General features: G+C 40.4%; 1 protein-coding gene across 3 annotated transcripts in view; it reads right to left on the bottom strand.

Annotated features, from left to right (window-relative positions):
* SEL1L2 (SEL1L2 adaptor subunit of ERAD E3 ligase) overlaps positions 1-25,564 on the bottom strand; it is a 138,551-nt gene that overhangs the window by 56,811 nt on the left and 56,176 nt on the right. For all 3 annotated transcript variants that reach the window (XM_050745630.1, XM_050745629.1, XM_050745628.1), the window contains exons 3-5: positions 19,577-19,742; positions 6,970-7,072; positions 1,720-1,882 (exon numbers count right to left, since the gene is read on the bottom strand). In XM_050745630.1, the coding sequence (XP_050601587.1) occupies positions 1,720-1,882; positions 6,970-7,072; positions 19,577-19,742 (432 nt within the window). The remainder of the gene's footprint in view (positions 1-1,719; positions 1,883-6,969; positions 7,073-19,576; positions 19,743-25,564) is intronic.

Consider the following 25,564-nt stretch of genomic DNA (forward strand, 5'->3'; position numbering starts at 1 on the left):
AATGAAAGATTACAGTGTTCCAGGTATGAAACTGTCTTCCCACATTATTTTAATCCTCACAATAACTCCATAAATTCACTTATAATTAATTAATTAATTCCTTGTTCAACTTATAATTCTTGTCCCAGGCACTGTGTTAAATGGTAGAGATATAGCAGTGAACCAGAAGGATGCAGTACCCAATGTTTCATCATTATCTTAACTTTACAGATGAAAATTAGTGAGGTTGCCCCATCCACCAGGGGTCTTCCAGTCCAACTTCTGGTTCAACTAAACATACAGACTCACAGGACACCCATGGGCTATGTCGCCACCAGTGTATGAAGACAGGTACGGCATAGTAACCACAGTATACCAACAGGGCAGAATCTGGACTTTTTTTCTGTGGGAATTCTTTTTTTTTTTTTTTTTTTTTTGGAGATGGAGTCTTGCTGTGTTGCCCAGGCTGGAGGGCAGTGGTGCAATCTCAGTTCACTACAACCTCCGCCTCCCAGGTTCAAGCAATTCTCCTCCTCAGCCTCTCAAGCAGCTGGAATTACAGGCATGTGCCATGATGCCCAGCTAATTTTTGTGTTTTTAGTAGATATGGGGTTTCACCATGTTGCCCAAGAAGTACTACCTCCATCTGGTATTTATAGTTCATGATCTTTTCTCCCAATTCAAAGGCAGTTTGCCAATCAGAGGTCATTTCTACCAGAAGCAAGGTTAACTAAAAATATAGTTGGCATTTTATTCCTATCAGATCACCAGGGAAACAGAACTAGAGAGTGAAACAAAGGTCAAATTTTCATGCAGAAGAAGGTGAAAGGGTTTTGTAAAGTAGCTTATTCAATAAACAAATGAAAGAGTAGATTCAGACTTAGGTCTGTCTGACTCCAAGTCTAGCTTCTGAACTTCACTGGATAGTAACAAATGTGATCTCTGGGGGGAAAGCTTTTAGATTACTTTCTTTTTCATACTTTCTGAATTCTCAGATTTTTTTCCATAATCCGAAAAAAAGATTTGCATAGTAAAGACTACAGCAACATGAAAATATGCTTTTGCTATAGCATTAAGTGAAAGTAGCCAGAAGCAAAATGATATATGCAATTGCCCCGTGATTAGGATGATGTAAAAAGAGAAACGCACAAAGAAAGAAGCCAAGCAGAAGTACAAAGCAGTCCTAACAGTAGTTGAATCAAGATGGTTGGCTTGGAAAAAGCTTTTTTTCTCCTGTTTTCCAGATTTTCTATGAAATGGTGATGTTATTCTTGGAATAAAATGGAATGCATTTATTAAAATAGAAAAGGAATTACATTTAGCTTATAAAATATTTGAAATGTAAAAATCATGCAAACATATCACCCTAAGATAATATATATAGTTTCATATTTCTACATATAGGTGAATACATTTTATATAAAATTTAGCTGTTGGGGGTTCGGAAGTCCCAAATTATCTGAAAACACATGCATGGTCATGGACAATAGAAAGGTGGATTAGAAAGCAGTTCTGTTCTGTTCCATTCCCGAAAGTCACGCATGGAGCTAGAACAATTTGCCCAGGGCGGCTTCTGCTGCACTCCTGCCCTGACACCACTGTTTCAGTGCATTATGGTAACCTCCCTAGACTGGGTTCATGCAGCAGAGCTGGAATACTATTGCTCAATTCCTTTCACATGCTGTCTATAGTTATTTCAGGATAGAGCTATTTAAGGTTTCATTTTCCTTCAAAACTCACGTTTTGGGCTTTACATGATCCTTCTTTAGCCAAGGACTCATATAATTGGATAGCTGCTGTTATATTTTGCATGCCAAAATTTCCAAATAGCAAAGCGTCAGCCATTTTCTCCATAGCTTTCAAGTTTCCCATGTCAGCTGCTTTGGCAAAAAGTAGGTAGGCTCTGTTTCAAGAATAGGAAGTCAAGTTTGATTTTCAAAAATGAAATTTTCTTCTCCCTCTTCAATACTTTTCATACTACTTCTCTCTAACAAGCAGGAACCAGTTGTCATACAGTTTAGTGAAGTTCATTACATCTCTAGATCAGTAGATTTTTTTCATTCCTAAAGCAGTCCTAAGGTTATAATTTCAAATATATCTCACAAACAATAAAGCTACTAAAAAGGAGAAATATGTAAGATACACCATCTTATGCACTGATACAGAAATATGTAAGATACACCATCTTATACAGTGAGTAAGCTTATACACTGAGTAAAGTGAAAAATTGAGGAACTTATCCTAAAATAGGGAACTCTCCCATGGCCACCACCATTATTTATGAATATTTGTTTTATAAAATAAATTCTGAAAAATAAAAGAATAATCAAAATTGGAATGTAACCTCTAGGAAGTTGCTATCAGGAGTATGATGATCCCTTCATATCTTAAAATAATTTGCTAAACAGAATATATTCTTCAACACAGCAAAGTCAGACTCTTTGGAAAAGCAATAGTGAAACAAAACCTTAATGGCTGGGGCTCTAGATTCTGACTGCCTGGTTCAAATCCTGGTCCCACCCCTTACTAGTTGGAGAACTTCAGCCAAGTTATATAACTTCTCTGTGACCCTCTAATCTATGAAATGGGGATAGTATTATAGCACCCGCTTCATAGGGTTGCTGTGAAGATTAAATGAGACAATTGTGGGAAGTGCTTGGCATTGTGACTGGTATAGAGTAAGCACTCAGTACATTTAGCTATTATTATTGGGACTGTTGCACTGATTCTAAAGTTTTATAGCATGGTAATTGTTCTCCTATAATTAGGTGGTAAGTGGTATGAACATTTAGTGATTAAAATGATAGCTGCCACAGGATTACCTTACACTGCACTCTTCGAGTCCCAGTCAGAAGTCACCTGGACCTCATTGGTATACGAAGTGATGGAGAGTCTTGCAAGGTCAAAACATGTCAGAGACAGGGAGTATTTTAGGCATTTATTTTCACTTTTATAACTTCCTTTTTGAAGGTAGAAAGACCAGAAAGCATTAACTTCTACCTGTGACCTTGGCTCAAATACAGGGAAAAAACCCCACAAAAATCTACCATTTCTTCTGACTCAGGAGAATCAGGAGACTCACCTTTCTGTACAGCCTATCCATGCTGAGGCTAAAATAAGCTGCTCTTGGGCAGAAGCTGGAGCAGAGTAGTCCAGGCAAGAAGGACCTCAGACAGAGAAACATCCAGGTAGGCATTAGAGTCCTGGATGTCAAAACACAGGGTGAGTACTCCAGTGGAACAAAAAGAGGCAGAAAACTGGAGTTCAGGAGATCAAGAAAGAAATTAACCCAGGTCAAAGCAAGCTGAAATTCTGGAGGTGGGAAGGCAAACAAGGTAGACGGTCTCAAGGTCACTAAAGGCAAATGTCTGGCACCCAGGGAGAGGCAACAGGAAGAGAGCCTGGCATCAGGATACAGACTCCCTTGTGCCTTTCTGTCATGTGGCTTCCTGCTGCAACTCTATAGCCTACTGTGACAGGAGGAGCACCAGCATGGACCAGGCACAGAAACCTGAGATAGGCTGCAGGGGCCTCCAGTAGTACACCTAGTATCTCCAGCATTTTATACTCAGTCTCTGGACCTGGAGGGCAGCAACAGGCTGCAAAACAAATCCTTCTAGGTGTCTTGCATTCCAAGGGCAGTGTGGGCATATGAGTTCCCTAGGAGAAAAACCCAAGGTGCTATAAGGGATACTAGAAGCAGGATCCAGGGCTGGAGAAAGTTGCTGATATTAAGATATGGGCTTAAGATTAAGCTAAGATTAAGATATGGGCTGCAATCCCCAAGAGGAAAAAGGTGGGAGAAGCTGGGCAGCAGGGGCAGATCCCGAAAGACAATTTAGTTAGTTATCTGGATCATCTCTACAGGGTCTGGCATTGGATGCTTAGGTGGGTGATGGGGGAGGAAGGGCTCAATGCTTCTGCAGGGCATATCAGAAACTTGGTATAAAACAATGGCTTATCTTCAAAACTTCTTTGCTGATGGGGATTGATTCTTAATGAAGGGCCACCACTCTAGCTGTCAGTGAGGCTTCCTGACTCACTCAGACAAATTTGTTCTCTCTGACATATGCTTGCTTAGTATCTGTACTTTTAACAGTACTAACTCGTTCAGTGATTTTTTCCTACTCATACAAAAGAAGAGGCTGAATGAATGAGTGAATGAACGAATGAATTGGTCCAGGATGTGGGTGTGGAGGAGCCAAAAGGATAGTCTTAACCTATCTTACATCTGGCCTGCCAACCCAGGAAGTAGCAAAGCAAAGAGGGGATAGAACAGAGGAATGAGCGGGAATGAAATTCTTCTCCTTTGGTCAGGAGGGTGTGCAGTCATTTTTTTCTCCACCTGCCCTACGCTTAGGCTTGGCTGCACAGGTATAACTTGCTTAAGGAGACAGCAGGCCATCCTGATAACACGAGAACTTCACCCAGCTTGCCCACGAACTCCTGAGATCTCTTTCTATCAGCCCATTAGATTTCAGTTCTCCATTGCTACCAACTCAAAAGGGTCAGGAGGCTGGGCGCGGTGGCTCATGCCTGTCTCTACTAAAAATACAAAAATTAGCTGCACGTGGTGGTGGGCCCCTGTAATCTCAGCTACTTGGGAGGTTGAGGCAGGAGAATCACTTGAACCAGGGAGGTGGAGGCTGCAGTGAGCTGAGATTGTGCCACTGCACTCCAGCTTGGGCAGCAGAGTGAGACTCCATCTCAAAAAAAGGTGGCGGGGGGCGGTCAGGAGACTGAGTTCTGGGGCAAGGATGTGGGCAGGACAGTCTTGGTAAGAATAGCGTGAAACTGAATGACACCCAGGTAGGCATGAAGGTTCCCACACTGATGGATGGTCTGCTATTAGGATTGGGTTTTCTACCTGTTCTTTAGGCCAAAGAGGAAGATCCCTTTCAAGGTTAAGTGGATGGTTACCTGGGACCTTCTCAGAGTGATTTTGTCCCACTGGGCCAAATCCAGGATTTCCTTGGACTTGATGTAACACACCTAGTGGGCCCCTTATTTGTGTGGGCTCCCAGGCTATAGTCAGGGGTCATCTGAAATCTCAGGGACCAGCCTCTGCCTGGCGCTCCACATCTGTTTCTTCTAGCTAGGCTGGCTGGAGAATGCTCTGTTTTTACTTATTTAGCCAGTGGGCATGTTAGTGAGATGAGCTCCTATTAGGCTGGATTGTATTTCTGGGATCTGATTTTACCCCGTCCTCATTATAACAGCCCCCAGGGACATTCAGTGTGAGGCCCAGGTTTTGCTGGGGTTGGTTGAACCACTCCCTCACTTCTTGCTTGTCTCTTGGGACGAATTACATCATCTTTTTGACTCTCCATTTCCTTATCTGTAATTTGGGGATAATTATCCATGTCTCACAGTATCACTGTGAGCAATGAATAATTTACACATGTAAAGTACCTAAAACAGTAACTAGCACAAAGCAGGTGCTTGATAAATGAAAGTTGTTGATGTTGTCATAACCAGGATCATAGCTGAGTGCTCCTTATCCTCTGTATTTTTATACTTCTCAAAGGTTTGGGTTTTAAGAAGTCATGGACTTTGTTGCTGCCCTGTCTGGGGCTAGCTACCACAGCTCTGGGATGCTTGCCTGTGACTGGTGTGCCTATTCTGTGTGAATACAAGAGATATCTCCTTGTTGGGAGTTCAGGGCCCATACTTTCTTTTCTTTTCTTTCTCTTTCTTTCTTTCTTTCTTTCTTTCTTTCTTTCTTTCTTTCTTTCTTTCTTTCTTTCTTTCTTTCTTTCTTTCTTTCTTTCTTTCTTTCTTTCTTTTTTTTTCTTTTTTTTTTTTTTTTTTAGATGCAATCTGGCTTTGTCACCCAGGGGCTACAGTGTTATGGCATGGTCTTGGCTCACTGCAACCTCTGCCTCCTGGGTTCAAGCAGTTCTCCTCCCTCAACCTCCCGAGTAGTTGGGATTACAGGTGCGCACAACCACGTCTGGCTAATTTTGTAGAGACGGGGTTTTACCATATTGGCCAGGCTGGTCTCAAACTCCTGACCTCAAGCTATCTGCCAGCCTTGGCCTCCCACAGAGCTGGGATTACAGGTGTGAGCCACCACGCTTGGCAAGGGCCCACACTTTGTATTATTGGTTTAAAATACCCTTGCTTTCTTTGCCCCCATACCTTCAACTTACCAGTTAGGGGACTCAAGATAAAACTAACACACCTGTATTTCCTGGTTACTATGTGCCAGGCACTATTGTAAAAGCTCAATTGTATTATCCAGGTCACAGAGAGGTTGAGTAACTTATCCAAGTGCACACAGCCAGTAAATGAGAGAGCTAGGATTTGATCCCAAGGCTTTGAGGGGTGACCACAAGTTGTGCCCCTCCACTGGAAGTGTGGGGTGGAGGGAGAAGATATTGCTGTCTCCCCTTTAGACAAAGCAGAAAAGTGATAAGAGAAACAATGAATAGGGAACAAGACCATGTGGTCACAGCTTGGTCACCTCTCAGCTCTCTGTGCTCAACTCACTTTAACATGTTTGAATCTCTGTTTCCAACTTTTTAAAGGGGAAAAATGAAGCTCTTCTTACTGTTCTGGAGATAACATGGAATCACATACATGAAAGTGCTTTGAAAATCATAAGATACTGTACAAACACCCAGGCAGAATAAAGCATTTTAATACAACAACTTGCTCTAATTCAAATAACACGTTTTATTTCATTTGAATTATCTAATAAATTAAAGCCAAAACAATATTTCCGCATGAATGCTCAGGTCAGTGTCTTCATTCTGAATTTCACTTAATATGGGGACTGCAATCTCACATGCAGTTCTCCTGTTTGTTTACAATGATAATTTGTGGGATTCTTTCAATTCAATTTGATCCTTTTCAAAACAATAGCTTATGGGCAAATACGCTTACTCATTATCCCAATGAGCTTTTAATGATAAACTACATTTGGGATTTTTCTTTTTTCGTAACCTGGAAATTTAACTTGGCTGAGGTCACTGTATAAAGACTTACTCTTCTTTTTGTTTTTGGCCTTTAGACTGCTGGAGAACCTTGATGCCCATCTTAAAGAGCTGGTCTCCTTCATCTGTAAAATTTTTCTCTGCTTGCTTTTGTACTATACATGAATAAACAAGAAAAAATAAAAATAATATTACTTCTATGTTCTATATTTTAAAAATAATGTACTAATATAATTTGTTGGCATATTAGTTTGAGTTTTGTTCTACTTATTTTTTTAACCTCTGTATTCAAGAAGATCTGTTAATATTATTCCTTAGCTGAGGAGCGGTGGTAGGTCAGAAGGCAGAAGCTGCCTAAAAACGTATTCCCTGCTGGTTTTTGTGAAAGGATCTGGAAGGTGAAGTAGATAAGAGAGATGCTCCTGATGGGTGAAGGGATGCTTTCGGTCTAGGGAAGGGATACAAGGTTCTCCAAGCAGAAGGCAGGAGATGCCTGGTATATCAGAGGGGCAGGATCTTAGCCCTGCCTGGCAAAGACTCCCGGCTCTTGGCCCTGGCTGGCAAAGATTCTCTTGTCTGAGCATAGCACAGTAAAACTCAGAGCCACAGGATTCCAAAAAAACACGAGGACGTGGGCAACAGGCATCTCCAAGATAACCAGTGTGAATTGCTTTAAAAATTTTATTGACTGGGTGCGGTGGCTCACACCTGTAATCCCAACACTTTGGGAGGCCACGGCAGGTGGATCACGAGGTCAGGAGTTCAAAACTAGCCAGACCAGCCTGGCCAGGATGGTGAAACCCCATCTCTACTGAAAATACAAAAATTAGCCAGGCATGGTGGCACGCACCTGTAATCCCAGCTACTCAGGAGGCTGAGGCAGAGAATTGCTTGAACCTGGGATGCGGAGGTTGCAGTGAGCTGAGGTCGTGCCACTGCACTCCAGCCTAGGCTACAGAGCCAGACTCTGTCTCAAAAAAAAAAAAATTGTTATTGGCCAGGTGCGGTGGCTCACTCCTGTAATCCCAGCACTTTGGAAGGCCAAGGCAGGCGGATCACTTGAGGTCAGGAGTTTGAGACGAGCCTGGCCAACATAATGAAACCCTGTCTCTACTAAAAAATATAAAAATTAGCTGAGGAGTGACGTGCGCATGTAGTCCCAGTTACCGGGAGGCTGAGATGGGAGAATCCCTTGAACTCAGGAGGCAGAGGTTACAAGTGAGCTGAGATCACGCCACTGCACTCCAGCCTGTGTGACAGAGCGAGACTCCGTCTCAAAAAAAAAAAAAAAAGCTTTTTCTACCTAAGGCTTTTCCACCTCCCAGGACCCTTTCTAAGACCTGGGGGAAGGCACAGAGAGAGAATACTCATAATAACTTGCCTCGTAGATTGAGGGCTCAGAATCAGTTTTGTAGAATTCAAGGAAAATGAAGAAATTAAATTTTACCTGCTACAGTGATATTTTCCAAATGTTTATGTAACACTTTGCAATTTAAAAAAAATCATCACCAGTTTATAGTTGGGGAAAGCTGGCTGTGGGATGAGTCAGACTTAAAGATATAAAGATCCTTCCACCAATGTGTGCATGTGCACACACACAATTTCTCTCTCTCACACACACACACTCACATACACACACATACTCACACACATGCAACCTTTTACAACATCACAGTGCCTCTTGAAGTCCATTACAACACTTACTGAAATCTTTGATTAGAAGAACCACGCTTGAAGCCGTTTCAAAGGAAAGGCATTTGGGATTTGATGCCTCATTAACAAGACCACAAAGAACAAGTAGCTCTCTTGTTTTTTATCTTTCTGACAAGCAATCAGAGTTGCTCACTTTCCTTTTTAAATTAAATTTAAAAAATTAAAAATTTAAAAACTAAAAACAATTCTTAACTGAAAAACCTATTTAAAATTATTTTGAATACTTCATGTTATCCAACCAATTTAGTAATACCAGGTACTTTCAGGATCTAATTTCTGCTCTGAGTTATCTGTTATCTATACTTCTAATTAAAGGGGGAAAAATAAGGGAGAAAACCTAATAATCTGTGTGTGGAGTAACAACAGTTCCTATGAAAATGCTTTTAGAGAGTGAAAATAAATTTTGAAAGATTGGCTCTGTATACATATACATAGGAGAAATGATTTACCACTACAAATTTCTACCTATGGCTTTTACTTTTATTTGTAATTCTTTTTTGGCTTTCCAAATGTATTGCAATTCAATTATTCTTTTTCTTCACTCTGTTGTCCCGGCTGGAGTGCAGTGGTGAAATCTTGGCTCACTGCAACCTCCCCCTCCTGGGTTCAAGTGATTCTCATGCCTCAGCCTCTGAGTAGCTGGGACTACAGGCGCATGCCACCATGCCCAGCTAATTTTTGTCTTTTTGGTAGAGATGCGGTTTCACCATGTTGGCCAGGCTGGTCTTGAGCTCCTGACCTCAAGTGATCCGCCTGCCTCAGCTTCCCAAAATGCTGGGATTACAGGCATGAGCCACCACACTCGGCCTCTGTTTATTAAAATACCAAAAAACTATGATATTGATTGATCAAATTTTCTTTACTATAAGAGCGTTCAGGGCCAAGCGCAGAAACAGTCAAAATAAAAATGGATATGACTTACCTAATGGGAAAAATTATTTACAGGAAACACTTTCAATAATGTCAGGTAAATAAAGTATTACTTTCAATAAACAACCCATTGCTGAAAATACTTGTAACAACTTGCAATAAATTTATTTTAAAGCAAAAAAAATGTATTTATGGACCCAGTTTTCAAATTTTTCATCCGTTGATGTTAACTTATGTTCTCTATCGTATGATTCTGCGTGTTTGTAGCTTTGAGAAGCAGTACAAGCACAGACTCAAGTCAGACTGTCTAGATTTGGAATGTCATTTACTAGGTACCAACTATACAGCCTTGGGAAGATTATTTAACCTCTCAGTGCCTACATCACCGCATTGTAAAATGGGAATTATAATAGCCCCTCCTTCTCAAAAGCAGTGAGAAAGTTAAGTACAAGAACTGAAACCTGCCGAGTATCTAAGTACTTTTTAAGTTTCAGCTCTTATTCCAAAATAATCGATTTTGCTTTTGATTCTTCACTTGTTTCATGAACCATATTTCTTTCTGCTAAATTAAAAGTTTTTGAAAATGAATTAAGTCCTTGTAACAAATATACAATAATGCATAATTATATAATTAATAAATAAGAACACAATTCCTGTTATTTCAAATTTTGTTGAGTAGATATTTGAAGAGAGATTTTCTTTCTACTTTTAATACAATTCGTTTACCATTTCTCACAATATGACTGGAGTTATTTATGTTTGACAATGATCTGGAGATTGCAAGTAAACTTGATTATTGTAAATATATTTGCTCTTATTCAAACATATTTGAGTCGATTGCATCTTTGACTAAACTCTTTGCTGAATCATTCTTTCTTGGATGAAGTGTTATTTTTAGTAATGGATCGTTATTCTTCCTCCACATCTAGGATTGTATCTTCCTGACACACATAAGGGCAAATGTGAAGAACTCTTCTGATGCATTATTCACAAAATCTGAAGCTGAAGCTGGTTTATATTAAGTACAATTGAAATTAGATTTTAAAAAAAGGATGCAGTGTCTGTGTAGGCTAGATTTTCTGCAGAGGAAAAGAATTTCCCATTTTTATCTCTTTGTATCATTTTAATGATGAAAGCACCTGATTTTTAGTCAAACTAAGATATTCACCTCGCTCACTTGTTTTTTTTTTTAGCTCTATATGATCCTTTATGTGGTTTGTGATGTAAATATAACTTGAGATTCAAAATAATGGAATGTACTATCTTTTTCCTTTTATTTTTCTAGATAGTATTGATTGATTTGTTTTTAAATTTATGTATTAAGGTTTTAGATTTTGTGGTGAAACATATCCAAGACTGAGAAACGCAGCACAGGGCATAGGAAGGAACCAAGCAAGTAGAGAGTTCCAGGAGAGGTTTAGAGCTTTGTAGGGTGGATGGCACTAGAGGGTTGCTCCTTTCCCACAGGCAACAGGGCTGGGCTGTTACATCCCCGTGTCTGTTAGACAATGGCTACAGGCCACCACCAGGATATCATATTTAATCAGCAGCACTTTTATTTCTTAGTGGCCGTAAAACAATGGTGTATCTTATAACTTTTGACATCTTAAATTTGACACAAATATGGTATATGAATTTGAAACAATACATTTCTCTCTAGTTACTGTTTTGGTGGCATTCTACAATTTTTATGGAGTATTTTCATTATCAATTATAAATATTTTCAAATTTCTGTTCTAACTTATTCAAACAATGTTTAGAAGTGTTTATCACACTTTCCAGACATAAAAGGATTTTTAAAAATTGTCTACTTATGGCTTGTAATTTTATTGCATTTGGATCAGAGAGCTGAGCAGAATCATATAGATTCCTTGGTTTATGTTGAAACTTGTTTTGTGGTCTTGCGTGTGGCCAATTTTTATACAGGTTCCATTTCTTTACTTAAAAAGATCATATATTCTTGGCTGAGTGCAGGAGCTCACACCTGTAATCCCAGCACTTTGGAAGGCCAAGGTAGGTGAATCACTTGAACCAGCCTGGGCTACATGGGGAAACCCCAGTTGTACTAATAATACAAAAATTAGCTGAGCATAGTGGCATGTTCCTGTAGTCCCGGCTACTCGGGAGGCTGAGGCACAAGAATTGCTTGAACCCGGCAGGTGAAATTTGCAGTGGGCCGAGATTGTGCCACTGCACTCCAGCCTTGGCGACAGAGTGAAACTCTTCCTCAATAAACAAACAAACAAATATATATTCTTTAATTATTGAATTAAATCCCATATATTATTAAATTGAGCTTTATATGTTCAAATCTTTTTGATTTTTAGTAATTTTTTGTTTGCTGAATCTACCAGTTTCTAAGAGATGTTAGAAAATCTTCAACAGTTGTGGATTTGTTCATTTCCTATTGTAAGACTGTTAATTTTTCATTTTTATATTTTGAGGTTATGTTGATGGATACATGCTTAGAATTATCACAACTTCCTTGTGATTGTTCCTTTGAACATTGCATGGTAATTCTCTTTTTCTCCCTATTATTGACTTTACCTTGAAGTCTATTTTGTCTGAAGTTAATATGAGCATTCTTTTAATTAGTGTTGCCTGGGATATCATTTCTATCCAGTTAACCTCAGTTTTTGTGCGTCATGTTTTAAGTATGTATTTTACAAACAGCAGGTAGTCGAGTATGGTATTTTTCTTTCAGTCTAAGAGTATCTGTTCTTTAACTTTTTTTTTTTTTTTTGGACTGCATTCAAGACAATTTCTTCTGATTTTTCTGGTAATTTGTTAATGTTCTCTTCTACTGTGTCTGACCTTCTTAAGCTATCCTTTGATTTTTAATGTGAATGAATACGCTTTTTTTTTTTTTTAGAGACAGGGTCTCACTCTGTTGCCTAGGGCAGAGTGCAGTGGTGTGATCATAGCCCACTGTAATCTCAAACTCCTGGGCTGAAGAGATCTTCCCACCTCAGCCTTCCAAGGAGCTGGGACTACTGGTATGTGTCACTATGCTTGGCTAATTTCCTTTTTTCATAGAGACAGACTCTCACTGTATTGCCCAGGCTGTTCTCTAATTCTTGGACTTAAGTGATCCTCCCACATCGGCCTCCCAGACGGTTAGGGTTATAGGCGTTTCATTTTTCTTAACTCTAGTGGGTTCTTTTACATGGCTGCTTATTCCTTTGTCAGGATGCCTTGTTTTTATGCTTTCTTAATCATTTTAAAATATATTTATTCTGTAGACTTTTTCAGGTTGTTCTACTCTATCAAGTCTTGAGGTGCTGGCTGGGCATGGTGGCTCACACCTGTAATCCCAGCACTTTGGGAGGCTGAGGCGGGCAGATCACCTGAGGTCAGGAGTTCGAGACCAGCCTGGCCAGCATGGTGAGACCCCGTCTCTACTAAAAATATAAAAATTAGGTGGGCATAGTGGTGCACACCTGTAATCTCAGCTACTCAGGAGGCTAACGTAGGACAATCGCTTGAACCCGGGAGACGGAGACTGCAGTGAGCCGAGATTGCACCACTGCACTCCAGCCTGGGCGACAGAGTGAGACTCCATCTCCATCCCCCCAAAAATACTTGGGGATGCTATGCCTCTTACTGTGTGTGTGCGGTCAGTGTGCATGTACGTTGACTCACTGAGTGGAGTTTTTTCACTTGTGTATTTTGTAAAATCTTCTTGTGAGTTTCTCCCTAGTAAGGCTTCATTTGTGGGAATTGTGAGATTGTTTCTCCAGAGTGAGTTTGTGTTGCTTCTGTCAGGTTTCCAGAGTCATTATTTTATCGACTGAAGAAAAATTTTATATTGGTTTAGAAGTTTTCACCGAAAAAATCAGGTGGCATAAATTCAAATCTAAATCTGTGTGAGGCTCAGGGCTGTGGTGAAGGTTTCACCAGGGAGAGGTTTTTCCCTGTGAGAGCTTCAATAGAGAACAAGTTTCCTTGATATTTGCCTACTATGGCGGGTGGTGATTGGTTGGTTGGTTGGTTTTCCCTAATCTTCTCTTTTGCTGTCTGAACATCTCCATGAAACTCCTAGCTTTCTTCATAGCTCTTCTTTCCCATTCCCTTCTCAAAAGTCCTAATGTCCTTTTTCCTTCCCCAATCTGGGACTTAAAATACAAGGCTCAGCCTTTACCAGCGCTGACTACAACTCCCCAAAACATCAACTACATACCTTGCTTTTCATTATTTCTAACATTTGAGGATTTCAGTTCCTTGTGAGCCCAATTCTGCCTTTAAAACATTTAAAGTTATGGCATACTTTAGGCATCATTTTTAGGTATTTGTAGCAAGAGGATTTTCCTTTCGGATCAACCCACCATTTTGCTAGAATGAGAGATCTTTAGAAGTCTTCTTTTAAAATCAATTTACATACATAAAACTGTGGGCTGATTTAAAGAAAAACTTTTAGTAAATACCAGGAAAGGTATTAAATGGTGAGCAGTTTGGGTTCCTTGATAAGCAGACCATAAGAGTCAGGGTTTTTGTTAAGAAGTGACCTTCAGAACCACATCTAAAGAAGAAGTTGGACTGGGCAGAGGGAGAAACCGTGATGCGGGCTCACATGGCTGCAAGAGAAACACCTGGCTGACCCCACAGGTGGAGCTCTGTGGAGCTAAAATGGCCTGTTAAAGGGTTGTCTCAGGTTAGGGTTAGATAATCCTGCCTGCATACTCCTGTATCAATTGGCCATTGGAAGTGAGCTGCCCCAGGAAGGAGGCATGACCTCAGCTATGCAGCTCTCTGTACCTGAAAACAGTCCCTTCAGAGACTGACTGCCAAAGGCTGTCTGCAGACTGTACTCCCAGCATTTGGGCAGCTAGTTCCTTGTTGAAGGGGGTCTGAAGAGCAGCACTCCACAGTGTCCATTCCAAATATACCGAAAAATAATCAATAAAATGAAATGCAAATATTAAATTTAGCCTAGCTGGTAATAGGCCACAGAAGCAGCAGAACGGAATGCCAAGACTGACTTAAGACAAGGTTCCAAGATACCTCCCTTTAACCTAGAGCACAGTGGTGATTGGGTACAATCATCAAAATTAATGATGATTAATTCTTAGGGGTGCCAGGAAGAACATGACCTGTAGTGTCCCAGTGGCCTGCAGGAATATGTTCCACTGTTCCTACTGCATGATTGGTTATTGATTTGTCTTGCTAACAGTTTAATACAAATAATTATTCTTTTAGACTTCATTCTGACTCATATGGAAGAATTAGCTGTTGAAGTTATGGTGTTAAAATACCCTGAGGAAAAGTGAACATGCTATTTTAAAAAAGGTAATGGATGGGAAAGCATCGTGTTCATCTATAAAATACTATCCAAATGTACTCTAAAAAAGTTAAGCCTTATTATTTTTATGTAGCACTATATTGTAATATAGCATACAGAGAATGCTAAATTTGGAGTTAGAAGATCTAGTTTACATCCTAGCTCTCTACAAAAATAATTCAACTCAATGCAATTCAGCAAATATTTCTTCATTCCAACTGTGCGACAGATACAGTGCCAGGCACAGATCTTGCCTTTAGGCTATGGGGGTATAAATGCTATTTGTTATATGTGAGAAATTCTGGGTAAAGAGACAGGTGGCAAAATTCCAAGAATGGGTAAATAGTTTTCTCTATTTTTAAAATGTAGAGAAATTTATTTATATTCTGAAACTATAATGATGTTAATCTCTTTAATTTTTGGAACAGATTATTATATGTATTTTGTGAGAATTCCATTAAGAATATTTAATCACTAAGAATTAGAAAGAATGTTTGAGAATAAGTTAAATCCCATTTCTCTTTTGTGAAGGACTGGTAGGTCTGTGGAATAGCATTTATAGAACACCTATATCTCACACATATCCTGTGCACAAAATGTTTAAATGGGAACTAAATAAGAATAGACTTCAATGAGGTTCTGAGCCAGTCTGATAATCATGTGTAACCCATATTCTTGTTTCATTCCACAGTTTATGAAATTTAAACTCTCCTCTAGGGAAGGTAGCTTCTCCACGGCTTCCTCTACTTTCTTAACTCTTAGTTAAATAGGTACTGTTCCCAAGCTGTGTCTCATGGACCCACAGTGAAACTTAGTATCTCCTTGAGTTGTCCCAAAAGGGTATTTACTCTTACAAAACATTTATGAGGAATACGAATTTTATCTATGATTTCGTAGCACAGAAAGAGAAGATGAGTTATCCCAGGAACAAAAACAATTTTTAATGATCATCTTAGACATTGCTGACTTAAAAATATCAGTTGGAATCCCCCAACTTTGAAGTTTCACTAACTTTTCAATTTAGCACAGCCAATCACCATCTTTCTTGCTCCTCATATCTCCTGTTTCAAAAACAAAATGTCAACATTCCTCTCCCTGGTTCTGCAGGGCAATGTCTTTCCATCCTTGAAGACTTGGCATCAGCTGACAACAGGCTTCTGTGTTGCAGGGAGGTGGGAGAGCAGGAGGGGGTGTTTACCAGCCACGAATGCTTGTTAAGACATGACCCCAGGCCCTCAGCACACTGCCATACAAAGGCAATGCACACCGTATAAGACATTCTGGTAAATACAATTTTTTCACCTGCATCACATGCAGATTTTTATCTTATCTGTATTTGGTTAGATATTCCTGACCAAACAATTACATTTGCCCACCCACTAATAAGATACCCAGTCACCAATAAAACTCTAAAGATTTATGGTGTATTATTGTGGACCCTAGGTGCTAAATTTGGCCCATCTTGCTAACTTCTCTAAAAAAGAACATGTGTAAAAGATTGGAAGTGATATGCTTGTCAAAATTTCGAATGACAGAAAGCTAGGAGAGAATAACTAATGAATTCGTTAATGCAATCAATAGGCTGGAATAATGGTCCAGAATGAAGTTTAATCCACATAAATATAAACTGCCTGTTAATGTAAAATATGCACAGTGAAGTTTAATACACATAAATGTAAAATATTACACTTAAATTCAAAAATGTAGACAAACACATAAGGATTAGGAGACACCTGGTTGTGTTGGTCAATTTCATGTGTCAGTTTGGCTTGGCTATCATCCTTAGTTATTCAAACAGGAATCTAGTTGTTGCTGTGATGCTGTTTTGTAGCTATGATTAAAACCCATCAAAAGGAGATGATTCTAGATAATCTGGGTTGGCCTGAATCCATCAGTTGCAAAGACTTAAGAATGGAGCTGCGGCTTCTCTGAGTAAGAAAAAAAATTCCGCCTGTGGATAGCAGCTTCAGCTTATGCCCAAGAGTTCCAGCCTGTTCTCCCTGATAGCCTGCTGTTTACACATGGGACTTGCCCCGCCAGCCCCACAATCGCATACGCCAATCTCTTACAATAAATTCCTAAGTATAGACATCTCCTACTGTTTTTTGTTTTGTTTTGTTTTCTGGTTGAACCCTGACTTCTACACTGACTTAGTACTTTTAGGTGAGGACCTGTAACGTTCCTTTTTACTGTAAGATTCTGAAACTTTATTTTACTAACTATGCTTCCACTACGTGCCACTAAAAGCTCTTTATCCTTTTAGTTCATCATGCCATCTAATCTCCCCGGTCTGGTGTGTTGGATATCTTCTAATTGCCTTTGCCTTTTTTTTTTTTTTTTTTTTTTAGGGGGACGGAGTCTCTCTCCGTTGCTCAGGCTGGAGTGCAGTGGCCGGATCTCAGCTCACTGCAAGCTCCGCCTCCCGGGTTCACGTCATTCTCCCGCCTCAGCCTCCCCAGTAGCCGGGACTACAGGCGCTGCCACCACGCCCGGCTAATTTTTTGTATTTTTAGTAGAGACGGGGTTTCGCCGTGGTAGCCAGGATGGTCTCGATCTCCTGACCTCGTGATCTGCCCACCTCGGCCTTCCAAAATCCTGGGATTATAGACGTCAGCCACCGCGCCCAGCTTTTTTTTTTTTTTTTTTTTTTTTTTTTGAGACAGGGTCTCCCTCTGTCGCCCAGGCTGGAGTGCAGAGGCGCAATCTCAGCTCACTGCAGCCTCCGCCTCCTGGCCTCAAGTGATCTTCCTGCCTCAGCCTCCCAAGTATCTGGGATTACAGGCACATGCCATCACACCCAGCTAATTTTTGTGTTTTTGGTAGATACAAGGTTTCACCATATTGGCCAGGCTGGTCTCAAACTCCTGAGCTTAGGCAATCCTCCCACCTCAGCTTCCTGAAGTGCTGGGATGATAGGCATAGGCCATGGCCGCCGGCCTTTTGATTGCCGTTCTAGATCCCACTCCATCCTGTTATGTGCCTTGGGACTCTAACCCGTAAGGACCACATCGCATCAATGGACTCCCTTTCCTTTCTGCTTCTGAAGAGATTTGGTCGAAAAGCATCACTAGCAGGATATATGAAGGGTAAGCAGGAAGTGAGGTGGGGCTGTTTCTTCCCTGCCTCCTCAATCTGGGTCTCTGCAGGCTGGCTTTGTTCTTGACTTGAGGCCATAGTTCTGTCACAGAGCCTTCTCCACATACCTCTAGTAGCCACCACTGCCCTGTGGCACTTCAGGGCCATGGGGTGGTAATGCCAGTCCTGCTACTCGCCCCAGGGGGAACTTTGTGGTTTCCCTATATCCTGTCTACGCCTTTAGAAATAAATAGTCTCTTTATTAAACTCTTCTCAAATGACTCAATTTAAATGTGCCATTTGTTTCCTGCCAAATCCCTAACTTCAGTTAGCTAAGCATGTCAACATTTCGAAGTCATATCTAGAGCCAATTCTTCAAATGGGCAGTGAACCAGTCTTTTGGAGCTAAATGTGAGGAAAAATACGCTTAAATATTAAGATTTAAAAACGTGAAAATCCTTGTCAAAGCTGGACTCTCAGAAACAACAGAGACTAACATCAATGAGTTCATCCAGCCCCAAAACTATTCTCTTTCTCCTCTATAACCCATGGTTCATAGCCCATGGTTCTCAATTTCTGTCTATTGCTCTTATTAGCAGTGATCACTTTTCTGTATTTACTTGTGTCAGAAGAACACATTTTCTGATGATCAACCTTCCTTATTGTTGTCAGTTCAAATTCTGAATCTAGGCCGGGCGCGGTGGCTCAAGCCTGTAATCCCAGCACTTTGGGAGGCCGAGGCGGGCGGATCACAAGGTCAGGAGATCGAGACCACGGTGAAACCCCGTCTCTACTAAAAATACAAAAAAAAATGAGCCGGGCGCAGTGGCGGGCGCCTGTAGTCCCAGCTACTCGGGAGGCTGGGGCAGGAGAATGGCGTGAACCCAGGAGGCAGAGCTTGCAGTGAGCCAGGATCGCGCCACTGCACTCCAGCTTGGGCGACAGAGCAAGACTCCGTCTCAAAACAAACAAACAAACAAAAAAAACAAAAAAAAAAAAAACAAATTCTGAATCTAAAATATTGGGTAACAGCCTGGGCAACATAGCAAGCCCTCATCTCTACTAAAAATTTAAAAAATTAGTTGGGCGTGGTGGCGCAGGCCTATAGTCCCAGCTACTCAGGAGGCTGAGACAGGAGTATCTCTCTCTCTCTCTCTCTCTTTTTTTTTTTTTGACATAGTCTCTGTCTCTGTCGCCCAGGCTGGAGTGCAGTGGCGAGATCTCGGCTCACTGCAAGCTCCGCCACCCGGGTTCACGCCATTCTCCTGCCTCAGCCTCCCAAGTAGCTGGGACTATAGGTGCCACCATGCCCGGCTAATGTTTGTATTTTTAGTAGAGACGGGGTTTCACCATGGTAGCTAGGATGGTCTCCATCTCCTGACCTCGTGATCCACCCGCCTCGGCCTCCAGAAGTGCTGGGATTACAGGTGTGAGCCACCTCGCATGGCCCGACAGGAGTATCTCTTGAGCCCAAGGTGCGGAGGATGCAGCGAGCCAAGATCATGAAGCTGCACTCCAGCCTGGATAACAGAGTGAGACCCTGTCTCAAAAAAATAAAATAAATTAAAATAAAACAAAGGTAGAAGCCTGCAGAATTTAATGCTTTTGTGTGTATAAATATTTATGACTATATCCTAAGACTTCTCAGAAAGCAGCTCTAAAATTTGATTTTATATTGCATGTAGTCATTTTAAATTTACATGTGAAAAGATATTCTACTTACAATGATTCTTATTTCTCAAGATATCTTTATTTTGAATTCCTTTTATTCTTATTTTACGTTGATTCTTCTGTTTTTCTAAGAGATTTTCTCTTTTATTGATTACATTACTTGATGTTCTTTGTTCCAATATGTGTGGTAAATATTGTTTGATTTCGTTCGCTGATACCTACAAAGAAAAAGACTGTTGCTCATTTTGTTCATGTGTGAGTTTTTTCAAATGAAACAAAGGAAAGTGAAAAATTCATATATTCATGGCAAAAATACAAGCTTAATGCAATTACTCTAATTCTTGCTTTTTTCAAATCAAAATGACAGATGGCTTACTTCACTTTAGAAATCCATATGTTTTATGAATAAAAACCTTTTAAACCTATTATATTGTCATCCGAACTGCAGAGTCAAGCATTAAAAGCTAAATGTTATAAATAAAATAGTAGGAGAATTTAACCAATTTACCTTCCACTGGTAAGTTGTCATGGTAATGTCAATTGTGTTAGCTAAAAAAAATGAAGATGTTAATATTGCCTTACACATTACAACAAATTTATAATGGGTGGGAAGTATAGAAAATCTTCTGATTGACTTTAAAGTAACAATATTTCCCAAAATATTAAAACAATATTTCCCAAAGGTCCTTTTCAGAAGTTATATAATTACAATTAATCTTTTTTAAGTAGGGTAATAGGCTTAGGGGATTACTTCTGAGTAGTAGAAAATAATGCAGGAATTAAGGGAGAAAATTAAAGCTTTATGAAAGTAAATATTCATGATTTACCTACATAATTTTCAGGGTAAATTACATTGAAAGATTAAAATTTTTCCTTTGTCAATTATTACTATCATTATTATTATTTTTGAGACGGAGTCTCACTCTGTCACCCACGCTGCGATCTCGGCTCATTGCAACCTCCACCTCCCGGGATCAAGCGATTGTCCTGCCTCAGCCTCCTGAGTAACTGAGACTACAGGCGCATGCCACCACGCCTGGCTAATTTTTGTATTTTTAGTAGAAACAGGGTTTCACCATGTTGGTCAGGTTGTTCTCAAACTTCTGACCTCTGGTGATCTGCCCTCCTCGGCCTCCCAAAGTGCTGGGAATACAGGCATGAGCCACCACACCTGGCCTTCTTTGTGAATTACTACTTCTAAGAATCAAGATTTTTTGTTTGATTTTTTTTCCTTTTCTTCAGTATAGTTTAAACTTTCTTTTCTGGCATGCTTAAATCCTTTGAGGTGGTAGCAAAGACATCAGGGCAATGACCCAGGGGCCAGAGCAAGCAGAGACATGAAGCCATGTAAAGGACTTTTTAACAACAACTTTAGGCTAGGCACGGTGGCTCACACCTGTAATCCCAGCATTGTATGAGACCGAGTTGTCTGGATTGCCTGAGATCAGGAGTTCGAGACCAGCCTGGCCAACATGAAACCCTGTTGCTACTAAAAAAACAAAAAAATTAGCCAGGCCTGGTGGTGCGTGCCTGTAATCCCAACTACTGGGAAGGCGAGGCAGGAGAATCGCTTGAACCCTGGAGGCGAAGGTTACAGGGAGCTGAGATCGCACCACTGTACTCTAGCCTGGCAACAGAGTGACTCTCAAAAAATAAAATAAAAATAAAAACAGCTTTAATGAGACATAATTCACATATTATAAATTATATATTAACCCACTTAAAGTGTACAATTCAATGATTGTTTAGAATATTCACAGACTTGTGCAACCATTATCATGGTCAGTTTTAAAACATTTTTATCACCTTAAGAAAAAAACCACAAATCCTTTAGCTATCTCCTTCCCTTCCCTGTACTCCCATCCTCCCTACCCCAACCCTAAGCAACCACTAATCTATGCTTTATCTTTATAGATTTGTCTATTGTGGGACATTGATATGAATAGAATCATATAGTAGGTGATTTTTTTGTGTGACTGGCTTCTTTCACCTAGATTTGTTTTCAAGGTTGATCCATGTTGTAGCATATATCAGCACTTCAATTCTTTCTATGGCTAAATTAAATAAAATATGCTCCATGCTGTCATTCAGAGACCCAAACAGATATTAAATAGATACTGTGCCAGCTTCAACATGTGGATTCCAAGGTCTCCCGGAGCATCAGTATCTAGCAGACAGAAAGAGAAAGAGCCTGGAAGATTATGTGGAGAAAAGGTTTCTGTTTTGTTTTGCTTTGTGTCATTTGGCTTGCTTTGCTTTCTTGGTTTGCTTTGCTTTCTTTAATAGGCCAGACCTGGAAGGGGCACATAGTGCTTTTAGCCACTTTCTTTTTTAAAATTTTAATTAAAATTTATTAGATGTTTAGTAAGTACATAATAGCTCAGTAAACATAAGGTTTTTTTGGTTTGTTTGTTTGTTTAAATTTCCACAGGTTTTGGGGGAACAGGTGGTATCTGGTTACACGAGTAAGTTCTTCAGTGGTGATTTGTGAGATTTTGGTGCACACATTACCCAAGCAGTATACACGGAACCCCATTTGTAGCCTTTTATTCCTCACCCTCTTCCCACCCTTTCCCCCCAGTTCCCCCAAAGTCCATTGTGTCATTCTTATGGCTTTGCATCCTCATAGCTTAGCTCCCACTTATGAGTGACAACATCCAATGTTTGGTTTTCCATTCCTGAGTTACTTCGCTTGTAATAATATTATCCAGTCCCATCCAAGTTACTTTGAATGCTGTTAACTCATTCCTTTTTATGACTGAGTAGTATTCCATATATATATATATAGAGAGAGAGAGAGTGTAGTATTCCATGTATACATATAACATATACAGATATGTGTATCTATACACATAACATATATACATATATGTACATATATATACACATATGTATATATGTTATTGTATAGATACACATATGTATATATGCATATATGTTATGTGTATAGATACAATATGTATATATGTTATATATAGATGCATATATGTATATGTGTATACATGTATATATGTAATATATACACATATGTGATATATATGTGTATCTATATCACAGTTTATCTGCTCATTGATTGATGGGCATTTGGGCTGGTTCCATATTTTTGCAATTGTGAATTGTGCTGCTATAAACCTGTGTGCAAGCATCTTTTTTGTATAATATCTTTTCATCTGGGTAGATACCCAGTAGTGGGATTGCTGGATCAAATGGTAGTTCTACTTTTAGTTCTTTAAGGAATCTTCACAGTTTTCCACAGTGGTTGTTCTAGTTTACATTCCCACAGCAGTGTAGAAGTATTCCCTTTTCACCACATCCATGCCAACATCTATTATTTTTTTATTTTTTTGATTATGGCCATTCTTGCAGGAGTAAGCTGGTATCACATTGTGGTTTTGATTTGCATTTCCTGCTTTCAGCCACTTTCTGTTAGCCCCACCTAACTGCAAGAGGACTGAGAAACATAATCTATTTAGGTATCTGGAAGAAGAGAACACGGACTTTCATGAGCATCCTGCACTCTCTGGTATAGTGGAATTGTATGTTATTGCCATTTAACTTTAACTTTTCCGTTCAACAATAACTAGCATCTAAGTTGAGGAGGCAGTACAAGTTTGGCAAATGCCTGTGATTGTCTGATGTTTCTACTGGCTTCTTTACAGAGGCCAGTGTTTCTTGACTTTGGGTTTCTCCCTCATCCAGAACAACAGCAGAACATTGTCAGAGAGACCAAGTATTAGGGAGCCTTGGAAGACAGAGAGGCTTTCTCTGACTCTCCAAGGCATCCAGAGATTAAATAATTTAATAACAAGCATTTTTGGAGTATCACTCTCAGTCCCTGCTCTCAGAACTAGGGAAACAGTCACAAACAACTAAACAAAGTCTCTGCCCTCTTGCAGCTGATTTTCTGCCAGGGAAGATAATAGTCAACTGATAAAAGGAGGTGTTTTTAAAAAGGGAAAGGGGAAAGAAGTGATAAAAGTTAGTGTTATTTGATACAAGGTGGTCAGGGAGAAGTTCTATGATTACATTTGAGTAGACCCCTGTGGGAAGGGAGGGAGTTAGCCAGGCAAATAAACCTCAGGAAGGGAGTTCTGACAGAGGGAATGGCAAACACAAAGGCGCTGAAGCAGGAACACACAGGTGTGCAAGGAAGACAGGGTAACGAGCAGAGTGAGTGGGGTGGGGAGAGGGGGGAATAATGAGGCAGAGAGGCAGCGCTGAGGCCAGGCTCAGGACTGGGAGTCGTGTTCTGTGTGAACGGGAGCCCTGTGGAGGGTTCTGAGCAGAGGAGTGATATTGACTGACTTAAATTTCAGAAGTATCATTCTGGCTCATTTGTGGAGAATATGATATCGTAGAGATGGAGTGGGGAAAAGAGACCAATTGAAATAAGCCACTTGAGAATTGATGGTGACAGTGAAGAAAGAAGATGATAGAGGGGGAAATGGTGATAGTGGTTGTGGTTGGTTTCTGGAGATATTCCAGAAACATTGCTGACAAGATTTTCTGTTGAAGAGCTTATCATGTGAATTTTAGTTTTTAAACAGGAAATGCAATACAAGCATGTTTGTAAAACTCTCCTGGGCTCATCTATAGACTAGCTATAGCTCTTCATCAGAAAAAGAAGCTGTGTTTAGATAGTCTCTTACATCTTCACTTGCCCTTCTGCCTCTTCACTTCCCTGTATCTTGAAGATCTGAAATAGCCTTTGCCAAAATTATGACAGGGAGAAAATTATGACAGTGAAAGGGATCTGACCTAACCAACTCCATCTTACCTTTAACCTCCAAACTGCCTTTGGTCATTCCTGGGTGTGAGCCAAGCTAACTTTGGGAGAAATGATAATGGCCCTTCCCAAAAACTAAACCACCTTTGTAAAACTAGGTTAGGAGGATGAAAGGGGCCCAAATTCTGCCAAGATGTAGGCATAGTTCAATGATTACCAGCCACTATTCTAGAGGTCACAAGATTTACAACTTCCCCAATGAGTCCTGTAAATAACGTCACTATTGTAGAACGTAAGATTGGCCTTTTGAGATGTCTTTTGAGGCCCACCTGTACCAGTGACTCCTCTGTGGTCCCCATCCAGAACTGGATTCAGTGCATAAAGACTGTTTTCCACACCCAGATGATTACATCCCCAACAAATCAGCAGCACCCATTCCCTACCCTCCTGTGCGTCAAACTATCCTTGAAAATCCCTAGCCTTGGAATTTTCAGGGAGGTTGATTTGAGTGATAATAAAACTCCGGTTTCCCATTTAGCCAGCTCTATGTGTATTAAGCCCTTTTTCTATTGCAGTTCCCCTGTCTTGATACATCTATTTGGGCAGAAGGCAAGATGAACCCATTGGGTGGTTACAGATTCACACTGGATAAGTTTTTCTCAAGCATCCCTTTGAACATATCACTGCCCAACTCAAGTCTTCAGTTCTCAGGCACAACACCATAAAATCAAACCACTTTGCACAAAATCTAAGATTCCTCACAGTCTGACCTAAAAATGTCACAGTGAGCTTGTTTTGTTACTACTACCACACCTACACAAACACTGGTGACAGCCAAACTCCTCTACTCGCTGTTCCACAGATAGATTCTTTCCTACTTCCTTGTTTTTTTACTTAGAGAGTTTTCATTGTCTCTTCTTTCCTGTTATCTCCAATATTACTCCTGGTTCAAGGCCCAACTAAGAATCTTTTTCCCCAAGACTCATCAGTATCACTGTGACCCACCGTGATGGCCCTCCCTCTGAATTTGTAGTTTCCTTTCTTCTTGGTTAGTAGTAGTAAGACAGCCAAATGCCTAGGCAGGTAAAAAAGGGGTCCTCGGAGAATCTCCAACCTGCCCAGGTGTTTACATCAGATGCTTTCGTGCAGATGAGCGCCTGGAGCTCCACGTGCACACTGTGGGAAGTGGGTGGAGCCAGGAGGAATTCGTGCCTTACAAAGTGTAGGAGCCTGCTCTCTTCAGCTCGTGTGGTGACCCAGGAATCAATCTGGGAGGTGGTGGAGGCTGGTTACCAGAAACTCCATCTCGCTTTG

Source organism: Macaca thibetana, chromosome 10, assembly GCF_024542745.1.
Source record: "Macaca thibetana thibetana isolate TM-01 chromosome 10, ASM2454274v1, whole genome shotgun sequence".
Classification (NCBI taxonomy): Eukaryota; Metazoa; Chordata; class Mammalia; order Primates; family Cercopithecidae; genus Macaca; species Macaca thibetana.